This window comes from Cherax quadricarinatus, chromosome 40, assembly GCF_038502225.1.
Source record: "Cherax quadricarinatus isolate ZL_2023a chromosome 40, ASM3850222v1, whole genome shotgun sequence".
In the NCBI taxonomy this organism is placed as follows: Eukaryota; Metazoa; Arthropoda; class Malacostraca; order Decapoda; family Parastacidae; genus Cherax; species Cherax quadricarinatus.
The window spans coordinates 16,932,824-16,948,429 of record NC_091331.1 but is presented as its reverse complement, the minus strand read 5'-3'; the positions used below and the strand labels follow the sequence as shown (position 1 = coordinate 16,948,429).

Here is a 15,606-nt window from a genome sequence, read left to right as displayed (position 1 = left end):
TTTAAATAACTCGGATCCAAAAATCTTGTTGCATAAGAAATAAATGGTAACAGGCCACATTCTGAAGTTCTTTAAAAAAATTTCTTATTCACAACACACCACCATTATGGACGGCTTATGCTCTCAGTGGCCCTTACACACCCAACAACAACACAACACCTCTCGTGACATACATAATGACTTATTTTATTCATTCTCGAGTATATTCCATGTTTCTATGTTATTTAATATTGTTTATTATGTCATATTAGTTGAATTGTGATAGATAAATAAGCCGTAGAATTGATATTAGTGTCATATTCTCCAACAATAAACTTGCCTCCCTCCCTCTGCCCTGTCTGCCATACACCAACAAGGGTCTTCAATAAAGGTAAGTGTGATGTTAAATGTTCATTTATACATTTTATTAGTGCTTTACATTTATTTGGCATTCTTTTCTGCATGTAAATCTATATTAAGCTAGGGAAGTGACCCCTGAAGTGTCCTAGAGTCCTTATGGAGGGGGATTCCCCTTCCAAACAATAACCTCTCTTCCTTCTCTCCTCCTCCCTGTCTTCCAGTCATCAACAACAGCCTTCAATAAAGGTAACTGTCATGTTGAATGTTCATTCTTTTGTGCACGTAAATCTAAGGTAAAAAAATTTTTTTTTTGATACTTCTGGGTGTCTGGAATAATTAATTGGATTTACATTATTTCTTAGGGGGAAAATGGATTCGCAAATCGTCAATTTCAATAATAGTCACACTCTCTGGAACGAATTAATTACGAAAAACGAGGGTCCACTGTACTTTTAGTCTGTAAACCATTCAAAATCATCTCTATTTCTGTAATATATATTCCATTCTATTGAGACCAAGAAACTGAGAATACAACCATATAAACCAAAAACAAAGTCGCAGTTTTTTTTTCTCATGCACTCCATGCTGAAGGATTTTTTTTATACTGTGTACACCAACCACACAGACCCATTCTTTCACATGTTGGCCTACCAGCTTTCTCCAGCAAGATTAGAAGCCGCTAGAATTTTGGCATAGTATTATGGGACCGACCCTGGCTTCAAAGCCATAATATTATAGAACCAACCCCGAAAGGGTGAAACAGTGCTTTTGGGTAGGGCTTTCTAAAACTGGAAATTATCTGCTGGTTCATGGGCTGCATAAGAGGAGTGGTGTTAGGGGGCAAGAACTTCACTTTAACGAAGCTGTATTCATCCACTAAATTTTCCTCCAAGCCTGGAGGGTGAGCAGGAACATTGTCTTACCAGAAGTGCCCTTAATGGTAATTTTTTTCCATTAGGTAGTACTTCACACTTAGGGGGCAAACACTTCACGTATCCATTTGGTGAACTGCCTTGTTACCCAGGCTTTACCATTAGCCCTCCACATTACACTGAGTTTACTTTTTATCACACTGTTTTTCTTAAACACCCTTGGATTTTCAGAGTGGTAGACTAGCAATGGTTTAATTTTCCAGTTCCCACTAGCATTACCACACAAGAAGTGTCTTTGCTTGTCTTTCATGGGCTTGTGTCCTGGTAATGATTTTTCTTCTTGTGTGATGTAGGTTCTCTTAGACATTCTTTTTCAAAAGAGGCCAGATTCATCATAATTAAAAACTTGTTGAGGAATAAATCCCTCAATGTCTACATAGGTTTTAAATTCCTTAACAAACTTTTCAGCATCATCTCTATTAGCACTGGCAGCCTCCCCATGCCTTACACTATGAATCCCACTCCTCTTTATAAATTTATCAAACCAGCCCCTACTTGCCTTAAATTCATCACTTTCAGAAACACTGTCACCGGCCAATTGGTTTTCATTAATCCACACTAACAAGAGTTTTTCCATTTCTTCAATTATCTGTGGCCTTTTTACAGAAAGAATTTTCACTCTTTTTGCCATATCAGTCCCTTTTATTGCCTTTTTATTTTTCAATATGGATGATATGGTGGATTTTGCCATACCATACTGAATGGCCAAGTCTGATACATGAGTTCCACTTTCCCACTTCACAATGAGTTCTTTTTTCACTTTACCTGTCCTCACTGCTTTCCTTTTAGGCTTGTTTAGATCACTACTCTTTTCTTGGAGCCATGAGTACTTATTTTCAATGAAAATATTTTAAAAACACCACAAAATAATAATAAGATGCTTGTACGAATGATACTTATTAACAAATGAAGGGTGACGAGAGACCGAGCACGTGATACTTTGTTTCATCGAGCTTCGTCCAGATGGACCGTTTTGTTTAGGTCAAATATTGAGGCAACGTCCAAATGCCAAGTCAATTTTTTCTTGAAAAAGTTGGGCAAATATTGAGTAGTACGAATATAGGGACATGAATATCGAGGTGCCACTGTACTAAAATTACAGGTTGCATGTTAGCATCTATCTGGCTGCAGTAAGAATAAGTTTTCCTGCTGAATAAAATCAATGCTAATAAGCAAGCTAGATTTAGGAAAATTTATTGAAATTATATTCTTAGGTATAAAGGTACAATTAGTTAGCACTACATGTCCAGTTGACACTTCAAAAATTACCTGCAATTAGGTGACAAAACTTATGCTGATGTTTCAGTCCAAGACAGACCGAAGTGTTATCATAAGTTTCTTCTAAGTGCAGGTTTTTTGTATATTGCTCCAGACATGGTATTGTGATATTTTTATTCTTATGTCCCAGAGAACACACCTTTTTATCTAACATATTAAAAGAAAGCTTCACTCACTATAAAGCTTTACTTTTTATTTTTAACATGTTGGCTGCTTCCCACCGAGGCAGTGTAACCCAAAAATAAAGAAAAGCCCAAAAAGAAAGAAAAAATTTCATCTTCATTCAACATTTTCACCATCACTCATACATAATCACTGTCTTTGCTTTATTATTGAATGAATTATGTTGAACTTTATCTAGTTGCCTTGTGTAATATATAATTTTAATGTAGCTCTGTTTATATTTCAGAGAGAAATGGACTAGGTAGACAGAGAAAGATATATAAATACTGTATATAAAATCTCAATACTGTGCATTACTTACTTAGGCAACAGCTTTACTCTTGCTTCCAAAATCTTGATCCATTTCTTGAGCTTGTGAATAAGGTTATGTAACTTCATAGCTCCTAGCTGTGAGAAATCAAAATCTGTTGTGAACTGTCCCTTCATCTTGTGGAATACAGGGTCCTGAACTGTTGCCTGGGCACGCCTGGCTAGGGATTCAGAAGCAGCACTTGCGTACTGTCCTCCACCACTTACAGAACTGCTGATATTTTCTGTAATCAACAAAATCAGAATCCAATATTAAATGCTGAATCAAGCATTTTATGTACAGTATTAATCATGAAATTTATTATTTTATACTTAAGCCAATTCAAAATTTTGTTCACATTAGATAAACAGATTACAAGCTTACTGACTCATCTTTTCTATTTAGTAGAGTACTATAAATCTCAACTAGCATAATGTTACAATTTATTTCAAAATTTCATGTCAATACACTTACCAATATAGATAAATGGTTTAAAGAACTGACAAGTTGATTGTGGAAAAGTTTCACCACACAGTGGCTTCATCAGTCCAATACAAAGAAGAATGGTGAAGATCAGAGGGAGTCTGAGGTAAGCAGTCCCTCAGCCTGATCTTCACCATTCTTCTTTGTACTGGACTAATGAAACCACTGTAGTAAACCATTTCCATAATATAGATACCCAAGTATTGCACATGTGTCTAATTTATCACACTTACCAATGCCAATGCCAAAAGTTGAGACAAGTTTTTTAACAAATGAAAGTGTATGTGGTGTTATGTTTGCCTCTGACACCGCTCCTGAGTTTTCAAATGCTACAGCATAGCATTTTGCAAGAGCTTGGCGTAGTTGCCGCAGCACTACCTCATCCCAATACTCTCGGAAGCACACCATCTAGAATAACAAATATGGTTGCAATTATGTAAGCTAATGATAATTTTAAATTTTTTTTGAAAAGTTAAGCAATGATCAATAACAGGTACCAATTCTAGATATTTTTTGAAGGTGTACATCTATAGTATGAACACTGAAGAAATGACAAATAATTAAAGAGCTCCTTGTACTATAATAGACAAGAAAAATCTCAATAAGAAGCAACAATAAATCTTTAAAACGCTACACAATTCTGTCTGACAATTAACAAATTTGGATAACATTAGACTGAAAAGTGACAAGAAAAATCCTTTAATAATTTCCAATCTATGTATCCACAATAATTTCATTATTTATAGTTGACCCACGAGCAATTTTTTTTTTTTTTACACAGGCAAGGTAAGGATCCCTAGCTTTATTGACAAGCTATTTACAGGTTAAGGATTCCTAACTTTATTGACAAGCTAAGAGCTGTTACCTACATCAGCTCATTTGAAAGCATTTTTATTGTTATGAGACATACAAATAGGGAACAGCATGAAGTTGGAGCCATCTGTGGGTTACTTTCCTGAATTTTTTTTTTTAAACCCTTGAGGGTCCAGACTCCCAATCTGAAAATTCCCCACAGGGTCCAAGAACTTTCAAAAGAATTTTTTCTTATTTTTTCTTGTGAAATGGTAGAGAATCCTTTTCTGAAGGTAATAAAATAAAAAGTAAAAAATTTGATAAAAAGTTGACGAAATTACGCTCATGTGAATTTTGCTGGCTCAGCAATATTTACGCACTGGTGATTTTGCCCACTTTGAGTTCTATTTTCAGTCAATTACACTGTTCCATCAGACCAAATTACATTTTATCAAATGAGCACAAGAAATCACCCAACCATCAATTTCAACTAACAAATAAAGTGATCAGAAATTGGTAATTTGGCCAATTTCACACAAATTTCAATATATGCCAATTTCAAAATATGGTCCAGAATAAACAAAGCAGGCATTCCTGGTAGTAATATGACATTTCCTTCATTCATTAGTTGCATTTCCAGGCTTTACACATTTACTCCATTCTGATTTTTTATTCACACAAAAAACATAAGAGTTACTGTTATGCAATATTGTAATAATTGTATAAATAATATCAGCATATTTGTGAACGCTCATTAGACCCACCAGTTGACGTGTACTGCACATGTGATGTGATTTGTTTACTCTCGAACATGATAAAAAAAACAAACATTTTTGCTATTTTGAGCTCAATTTCAAGCTATTTTCAGTCCTAAAACCCATCAAAATCTTGTCTATTTCTGTAATATATCTTCCATTCTATCAAACGAGACCAACTACCTCACATATCTTTTTTTTTTTTCTACTTTTTTTATTCTTTTGCTACCTTAACTTGTATATTTTATCTTGTCAATTTAAATCTAGATATACTCTAATTCTTGTAAACAACTTATATAACACCTTAGTGCAATTACAATTGAGAGTCTTGTGCCTTTTTTATATTATTAGATTAAACTCAGTTGTACTATAGTCAATACCAAATTCATTATATTAGACCATATTGCAATTACTAGTGAGAGACTGGTGCTATTTTTAATTTGTATTTTTATATTATTATATTAAGTCTAGTTGTACTATAGCTCATTCTAGCTCAAAACATAGACTCCACAAAAGTCATTACATTAGACCTTAGTGCAATTACAAGTGAGAGTCTTGTTCTATTTCAAATTTGTATTTTTATATTACTAGTTTATACCTAGTTGTCCAGAGGGCTGAGGAGGGGTTGTTGAGGTGGTTCGGACATGTGGAGAGAATGGAGTGAAACAGAATAACTTCAAGAGTGTATCAGTCTGTAGTGGAAGGAAGGCGGGGTAGGGGTCGGCCTAGGAAAGGTTGGAGGGAGGGGGTAAAGGAGGTTTTGTGTGCGAGGGGCTTGGACTTCCAGCAGGCGTGCGTGAGCGTGTTTGATAGGAGTGAATGGAGACAAATGGTTTTTAATACTTGACGTGCTGTTGGAGTGTGAGCAAAGTAACATTTATGAAGGGGTTCAGGGAAACCGGCAGGCCGGACTTGAGTCCTGGAGATGGGAAGTACAGTGCCTGCACTCTGAAGGATGGGTGTTAATGTTGCAGTTTAAAAACTGTAGTGTAAAGCACCCTTCTGGCAAGACAGTGATGGAGTGAATGATGGTGAAAGTTTTTCTTTTTCGGGCCACCCTGCCTTGGTGGGAATCGGCCAGTGTGATAATAAAAAAAAAAAAAACCTAGTTGTACTTTAGTTCATTCCAGCACAACACATAGACAACATCAACTTCATTATGTGTAGTAGTGACTATACTCTATATGACCAAAATACTCTAGCTATATACTTATCCAAGCTTCCCACCACTACAGATATCAGTACTAGAACTCAACACATAACTCAGGATATAAATAACCATAATTTAAACCTAGAAGATGATTGATCACGTTGACCCTGATCTAAACCTCCATAATCTGACACCCAATCAAAACCTATTGGAAAGTAACTGCCTTTATTACACAGCATCACAAGCCAGCACTATCCTAAACAATGCTAAAAGCCTATCAGTACTTAACTACATCAGGTCCTTAAGCAAACACTATGATGACCTCCTGGCACTCCTTGAATCACTAAAGACACCCTTCTCCTGCATTATTCTTAATGAGACCTGGCTTAAGCAGGACACAATAGATATCTACCCTCTACCAGGATACACAGCAATTCACAACTGCAGACCAAACCAAGTTGGGGGTGGTATTGCAATCTATTACTCTAACCAATTATCTTGTATTAGCACCACTTGCTTTAGTGATGAATATGGGGAATACATTTTTGCAAATTTTACTGTAAAAAACCTTAAGACACCTATAACAATCGGTGCCATTTACCGGATACCTCACACAAACATCCCAAATTTCAGTGAGAAATTAAAGTCACTAATAACAAACAGACAAATGAATAAGCACCACCTTCTCTTAGCTGGAGACTTCAACATCAACCTTGGCTTACTAGATGATCAGCCGGTAACTGATTTCATCAACAATATGAACAAGACACTTCTCATACCAACAATAACTAAACTAACCAGGCTCACTGAGACAAGTGCAACCATAATAGACCACATATGGACCAATATACTAGCCCCCCTTAAATCAGGGATAATCACAGATAGCACTACAGACCACTACCCTACCTTCCTCCTGACAAACATTAATAAACCACCACTTGAATACAACAAAGTCTCATTTAGACTCCATGACGAGGCCTCAATAAGGAAGTTCACAACTAACCTAGAGATTGTTGACTGGCCTACAGAATTCTCCAAGGCCAATGGTATTGATGACTGGACAGACATTTTTCTTAACAAATTACTTAGACTATACAACAAACGTTGTCCTATAAAAACGAAACAGATCACAAACAAACGGCTTGGTTGCCCATGACTAACCAGCACCATTCTGAAATCCATTGACAAGAAACACCAATATGAAAAGCAATATAGACAGGGCTTAATACACAAAGGTATTCTTAAACACTATTCATCAGTTCTCACCAAAGTAATAAAGAAAGCCAAACAACTATACTACTCCAGTAGATTCACAGACACTAGAGGAGATACAAAAAGACCTGGAAAACACTCTCTCAGATTCTAGGGACCCACAAACAAGAATATTGTCCTAACTAAACCTAATGAAACACCACTACATCCCACTGACACAGCTAACAAGATAAACAACTTCTTCTCAACCATAGGATCTAATCTCGCCAATAAAATCCCACATACTAATGCCCATGCCAGGGACTACCTAGATGGGAATTTCCCAAATTCCTTCTATCTTGCACCAACTGAACCCTCGGAAGTCACCGAGATTATAAAGTCACTTAAAAACAACTCAAGGAATCTGTCTAATGTCCCACCATTACTGTACAAGCGAGCGGCCCATGTCCTTTCGCATGCTATTTCATTACTTTTTAACAAGTCACTAGAAACTAGCACCTTCCCGAAACTACTCAAGATGGCAAGGGTTACACCAATACATAAAGGTGGTGACCCTACAGACTTAAACAACTATAGGCCAATATCAAACTTACCATTGCTATCCAAAATCTTAGAGAAACTCGTGCACAGGAGACTATATTCATTTATAACAGCACAAAACATACTCAACCCCTGCCAATTTGGATTTAGGAAAAATAAAAGCACTAATGATGCAATCATAAAAATGCTAGATCTGCTTTACACAGCATTGGAAAATAAGGAATATCCACTAGGAATTTTTATTGACCTAAGAAAAGCTTTTGACACAGTAGACCACAACATCCTACTCCACAAACTTGACCATTACGGTATAAGAGGCCATGCGCTTGCTTATTTCAAATCTTACCTTACTAATAGGTATCAGTATGTTACCATTAAAGACACAGCATCAACAACACGGCCACTTGATACTGGAGTTCCGCAGGGAAATGTCCTTGGTCCCCTGCTCTTCCTCAAATACATCAATGATCTTCCAAACGTATCCCAACACCTGAAACCCATTCTCTTTGCTGACGACACGACTTATATCATCTCTCACCCTAATCTTGCCACCCTCAACACCATTGTTAACGAGGAGCTGATCAAAATATCGACTTGGATGACAGCCAATAAACTTACGCTTAACACTGACAAAACCTACTATATTATGTTTGGTAGCAGAGCAGGAGATGCACAAATTAACATTAAGATCGACAACACTCTAATTACCAGACATAATGAGGGCAAATTCCTAGGCCTATACCTTGACAACAACCTGAATTTCAGCACCCATATCCAACACATAACCAAAAAAGTATCCAAAACAGTTGGGATCCTCTCCAAGATACGATACTACGTGCCGCAAAATGCCCTTCTCACACTATACCACTCACTTATTTATCCATACCTCACCTATGCTATTTGTGCTTGGGGATCAACTGCAGCAACACACCTAAAGCCAATAATAACCCAACAAAAAGCTGCAGTAAGAATAATCACTAAATCCCATCCCTGGCAACCCCCCCCCCCCCCACTCTTCAAAGATCTAAACTTACTCCCTGTTCAGTACATCCACACTTACTACTGTGCAATCTACATCTACAGGACCTTAAACTCCAATATCAACCTTGACCTAAAATGCTTTTTTGATAGTTGTGACAGAACCCACAGGCATAACACCAGACACAAACATCTCTACGACATTCCCCATGTCCGACTAAACCTTTACAAAAATTCAATGTATGTCAAAGGCCCTAAAATCTGGAACACCCTACCTGAGAACTCTAGAACTGCAGACACATTCATCACCTTCAAAACTACCATTAGAAAACATCTTATCTCCCTGATAAACCCCATCAACTAACTACACGAATACCACCTGGTGGTTCACACTTACACTCACTCACCCATTTGACCATAAACAGAAATATTAATCTCAATCTTAAAATAATGAATCCTATGATACTCCAATACTGAAACTATGTACTGTGCCAAAACAAAAGCATTCACATTGCTAAACTCACAAACTAGTATTTAGTCACTTAGCCAAAATACCAACTTACCTCATAATTTGTAATATTTTAAAATAAAGAATTAAACTAAGTCTGCCCGAAATGCCTAGCCATGCTAGGCGTTCTAGTGGTACACTCTGTAATCATTATTTAACTACATGTAAACCACACAACAACCAAATTCTGTAAATTCAACATTGTAATCTTTATAGAAAATAAACTTTGAAAAAAGAAACTAAGAATACACCCATAAAAACCATATGAAAATACACCGCAAAGTTGTTTTAAACCAAATACAAGGTCACAGTTTTTTTCTCTCATTATGTACTATATGCTGCAGGATTTGTTTCATGTGATGCACACTTAGTGCATCGACCCATTCTCTCATATCTAGGCTCAAATTTACCATTTACAGCTTATCTGAGTGAGCTGACACCAGAGAATTTTCCAGCATATTTGTGAATAAGTAAAGCAGCATTAAACTATCTCCACATTTCTATAGCAATAAGCAAGAAGGAACAAAGAATTTGAGTAGAGTAAGATTCTTTCTTGTTACTTTAAAAGTTTATTCTAATAAATGAAACACAATAGTTTTAAGTTGTGCTAATTTCTTTTTTTTTTTTTTAACAAGTCGGCCGTCTCCCACAGAGGCAGGGTGACCCAAAAAGAAAAAATCCCCAAAAAGAAGATACTTTCATCATCATTCAACACTTTCACCTCACTCACACATAATCAATGTTTTTGCAGAGGTGCTCAGAACATAACAGTTTAGAAGCATATACATGTACGTATAAAGAGACACAACATCTCTCTCCAAACTGCTAATTTTCCAAAACCCATCCTTTAGAGCACAGGCATTGTACTTCCCATTTCCAGGACTCAAGTCTGGCTATATAAAAATAACCGGTTTCCCTGAATCCCTTCACTAAATATTACCCTGCTCACACTCCAACAGATCGTCAGGTCCCAAATACCATTCGCCTCCATTCACTCCTATCGAACACGCACATGCATGCCTGCTGGAAGTCCAAGCCCCCCGCCCACAAAACCTCCCTTACCACTTCCTTCCAACCTTTTCGAGAACGACCCCTACCCCGCCTTCCTTCCTCTACAGATTTAAATGCTCTCCATGTCATTCTACTTTGATCCATTTTCTCTAAATGTCCAAACCACCTCAACAACCCCTCTTCAGCCCTCTGACTAATACTTTTATTAACTCCACACCTTCTCCTAATTTCCACACTCCGAATTTACACCACACATTGCCCTTAGACAGGACATCTCCACTGTCTCCAACCGCCTCCTCGCTGCTGCATTCACAACCAAAGCTTCACATCCATATAAGTGTGTTGGTACTACTATACTTTCATACATTCCCTTCTTTGCCTCCATAGATAACGTTTTTTGTCTCCACATATACCGCAATGCAGCACTCACCTTTTTTCCCTCATCAATTCTATGATTAACCTCATCCTTCATAAATCCATCTGCCGACATGTCAACTCCCAAGTATCTGAAAACATTCACTTTTTCCATACTCCTCCTCCCCTATTTGATATCCAATTTTTCTTTATCCAAATCATTTGATACCCTCATCACCTTACTCTTTTCTATGTTCACTTTCAACTTTCTACTTTTACACACACTTCCAAACTCGTCCGCCAACATTTGCAATTTTTCTTCAGAATCTCCCATAAGCACAGCATCATCAGCAAAAAGCAACTGTGTCAATTCCCATTTTGTATTTCATTCCCCATAATTTAATCCCACCCCTCTCCCAAACACCCTAGCATTTACAACCCTATCTATAAATATATTAAACAACCATGGTGACATTACACATCCCTGTCTAAGACCTACTTTTACCAGGAAGTAGTCTCCCTCTCTTCTACACACCCTAACCCGAGCCTCACTATCCTCATAAAAACTCTTTACAGCATTTAGTAACTTACCGCCTATTCCATATACTTGCAACATCTGCCACATTGCTCCCCTATCCACTATCATATGCCTTTTCTAAATCCATAAATGCAATAAAAACTTTCCTACCTTTATCTAAATACTGTTCACATATATGCTTCAATGTAAACACTTGATGTACACATCCCATACCCACTCTGAAACTTCCTTGCTCATCCGCAATCTTACATTCTGTCTTACCTCTAATTCTTTCAATTATAACCCTACTGTACACTTTTCCTGGTATACTCAGTAAACTTATTCCTCTATAATTTTTACAATCTCTTTTGTCCCCCTTCCCTTTATATAAAGGGACTATACATGCTCTCCGCCAATCCCTAGGTACCTTCCCCTCTTTCATACATTTATTAAACAAAAATACCAACCACTCCAACACTATATCCCCCCTGCTTTTAACATTTCTGTCATGATCCCATCAGTTCCAGCTGCTTTACCCCCTTTCATTCTACGTAATGCCTCACGCACCTCCCCCCACACTCACATCCTGTTCTTCACTCCTAAAAGATGATATATCTCCCTGGCCAGTGCATGAAATTACCGCTTCCCTTTCTTCGTCGACATTTAAAAGTTCCTCAAAATATTCTCGCCATCTACCCAAAACCTCCATCTCCCCATCTACTAACTCCCCTACTCTGTTTTTAACTGACAAATCCATTTGTTCTCTAGGTTTTCTTAACTTGTTATAATTCACTCCAAAAATTTTTCTTATTTTCATTAAAATTTCTTGACTGCTTACCCACTCTATCATCTCCTCTCCTTTTGCACTCTCTCACCACTCTCTTTACCTTTCTTTTACTCTCCATATACTCTACTCTTCTTATAACACTTCTGCTTTGTAAAAACGTCTCATAAGCTAACTTTTTTATCACACCCTTTACTTCATCATTCCACCAATCACTCCTCTTTCCTCCTGCACCCACCCTCCTGTAACCACAAACTTCTGCCCCACATTCTAATACTGCATTTTTAAAACTATTCCAACCCTCTTCAACCCCCCCCTCACTACTCATACTTGCACCAGCCCACCTTTCTGCCAATAGTTGCTTATATCTCACCCTAACTTCCTCCTCCCTTAGTTTATACACTTTTACTTCCCTCTTGCTTGTTGTTGTCATTTTCCTCTTTTCCCATCTACCTCTTACTCTAACTTTAGCTACAACTAAATAATAATCCGATATCAGTTGCCCCTTTATAAACATGTACATCCTGGAGCCTACCCATCAACATTTTATCCACCAATACATAATCTAACAAACTATTTTCATTACGTGCTATATCATACCTTGTATATTTATTTATCCTCTTCTTCATAAAATATGTATTACTTATTACCAAACCTCTTTCCACACATAGCTCAATTAAAGGTTCCCCATTTTCATTTACCCCTGGCACCCTAAATTTACCTACTACTCCCTCCACAACATTTTTGCCCACTATAGCATTGAAATCCCCAACCACCATTACTCTCACACTTGGTTCAAAACTCCCCATGCATACATTCAACATTTCCTAAAATCTCTCTCTCTCCTCTACACTTCTCTCATCTCCAGGTGCATATATGCTTACTATAACCCAATTTTCACATCCAACCTTTATTTTACTCTGCATAATCCTTGAATTAATACATTTATAGTCCCTCTTTTCCTGCCATAACTTATCCTTCAACATTATTGCTACTCCTAATTTAGCACTAACTCTATTTGAAACCCCTGACCTAATCCCATTTATTCCTCTCTCACTGAAACTCTCTCACCCCCTTCAGCTTTGTTTCACTTAAAGCCAGGACATCCAGCTTCTTCTTACTCATAACATCCACAATCATCTCTTTCTTATCATTTGCACAACATCCCACGCACATTCAGACTTCCCACTTTGACAATTTTCTTCTTCTTATTCTTTTTATTAATTATTACAGGAAAAGGGGTTACTAGCCCATTGTTCCCGGCATTTTAGTTGACTTTTACAACACGCATGGCTTACGGACGAAAAATTCTTATTCCACTTCCCCATGGATATAATAGGAAAAGTAATGAGACCAAGAACTATTAAGATAAAATCAAAGAAAACTCAGATGAGTGTGTATAAATAAACATGTACATATATGTGTAGTGTGACCTAAGTGTAAGTAGAAGTAGCAAGACGTACCTGTAATCTTGCATATTTACGAGACAGACAAAAGACACCAGCAATCCTACCATCATGTAAAGCAATTACAGGCTTTCGTTTCACACTCACTTGGCAGGACGGTAGTACCCCCCTGGGTGGTTGGTCAACCAACCTACAAGATTAATTCTTTTTTAAATATTTGATTTAAAATTATAGGCAGAACTTGGTAATGTATGAACAATCTAGGAAAATGAAAGATTTCTGGAATTAGTAATGTGATATACTGTACAGAAATTTGTCAAAAGAAAACTGAAGTGTTTGCTAGCTATCAAGTTTTTGCTCTCCAACTATTTCATCCACTTTTCTCTAATTTTTTTTTTCAGTACTGTCAGTATGTGACTGGTTACTCCATTTTTTTTTTCTCAGTTTTCCTGTTTGCAATTAAAATTCTGGGGTGAACAGCTTAATTTTTCTGAACATTCTATGAGCACACATAGCACTATCTTATCTGGTACCACTGACCTTTTTTTTTTTTTTTATCAATATGCAAGAAGTTGCTTCTATCTCTCCTCTATGAATTTTTCAACATTCTCCACGTTTTTTAAATTTTTTTTAAGGGGTCAAGTTTCACCAATCAAGCACTAACCTAGCTAATTTTGTTGAGGTCAAGCTCCAGTGCCAAGGATTGTCCCTTTCTAGTGTATTTCACTTTTGCTACCCTTATGTTTTAAAAATACTTCTTGTTTTTTAATAGCGCTCTCATTCAATGAATCAACTTCACCCAGTAGCCAATTTTTATCTACCCTCTTTCATAATGAGAATTTTGTATGCCACATAATCTTGCCTCCAGAGTGTTGAGAAGTTCCTAAGAACATCCTTCATAGCTCTTATGTGCAAGGCTGGGTGAGGGTGTCTGGGATAAGCTAACTGTAATAATGTATAATGAAGAAATTTTTATCCTAACATCATAATGGAATGAAAAAAATAAAGACAACATGTATTGTAAAATACTTAAGTAATAAAAAAGTATAAAAGAATATACAGCACTGCATAATCTTTTTGTATTACTTGACATTTTCTGCTGATAAAATATACAGTACAACTAACACTAAAATATGAAGTGAAGAGTTGAAAATATGGTATTTCATGTATATAAACTCTTATATGAATAAACACAAATTACCTGATCTACAATTCCTTCCAGAGATGCCAGGACAGTAGGATGTAGCTCCTTTTGCATGTGCATGATGCGGGAACATCGCCACATAGGCTCTGTTGCTTTTATCGAGCCAGCTGTTTCAGTTCCCTGTTGCTGACCACTTTGCTGTGGTTGTTGTTGTGACTGCTGTGTTTGTGACTGCTGTTGCTGTTGATTCTGCTGCTGGGTTTTCTGGGAAGCCACAGCAGCTGGATCTACTATGAAAAAAAAAAAAAAAGATACATAAAACCTTGTAACAATACACATCAAATTTATTTATTTATTTATTTATTTATTAATGTGAACACTGAATTTGAAGTGATTCACCTAATTGAAAATTTAAGGATCTCCCGGAGATCCTTATGATTATTTAGATAAAATAATAGAGATTCTCCATAGGGAAGTGAGAAGAATATGTCCTCTGTCAGTCATGTGTGTCATAAGAGGCAACTTTAAATGCCAGGAGCAAGGGGCTAGTAACCCCTTCACCTGTAAAAATTACTAAAAATATAAAGACAAACTTTAAAGAAAGTGATTCTTCTTTTTTAGGTTACCCTACCTCATTGGGAGACAGCTGGTGTTAAAAAAAAAAATATAAGTGAGAAAGGCTGGATCTGAGAAGGCCCTGACTAGCATGGGCCTGTAAGCCTATTGCAGTGCTTATCAATTCTTACGTTCTTACAAGCGCATCAGCTGATCACTCATCAGCACAAGACAATTTACAACCATCCATCATGGCCCATTAGGATCCTAATAACCATTTTCACACACTAATCTAACTATAGCACAAGAAGGTTACAAACCCTTCACTATTAATCCTTTCAGGGTCAGAACCCCTGATTAAAAAAAAAAAATAAATGATAATCTTTTTCCAAAGGT

The 15,606-nt window shown here is 36.9% G+C and overlaps 1 protein-coding gene across 7 annotated transcripts in view; it reads right to left on the bottom strand.

Annotated features, from left to right (window-relative positions):
* Nipped-A (Transcription-associated protein Nipped-A) overlaps positions 1-15,606 on the bottom strand; it is a 362,660-nt gene that overhangs the window by 87,138 nt on the left and 259,916 nt on the right. For all 7 annotated transcript variants that reach the window (XM_070092733.1, XM_070092739.1, XM_070092738.1 and 4 more), the window contains exons 28-30: positions 14,713-14,945; positions 3,738-3,912; positions 3,034-3,265 (exon numbers count right to left, since the gene is read on the bottom strand). In XM_070092733.1, coding sequence (XP_069948834.1) covers positions 3,034-3,265; positions 3,738-3,912; positions 14,713-14,945 — 640 coding nt within the window. The remainder of the gene's footprint in view (positions 1-3,033; positions 3,266-3,737; positions 3,913-14,712; positions 14,946-15,606) is intronic.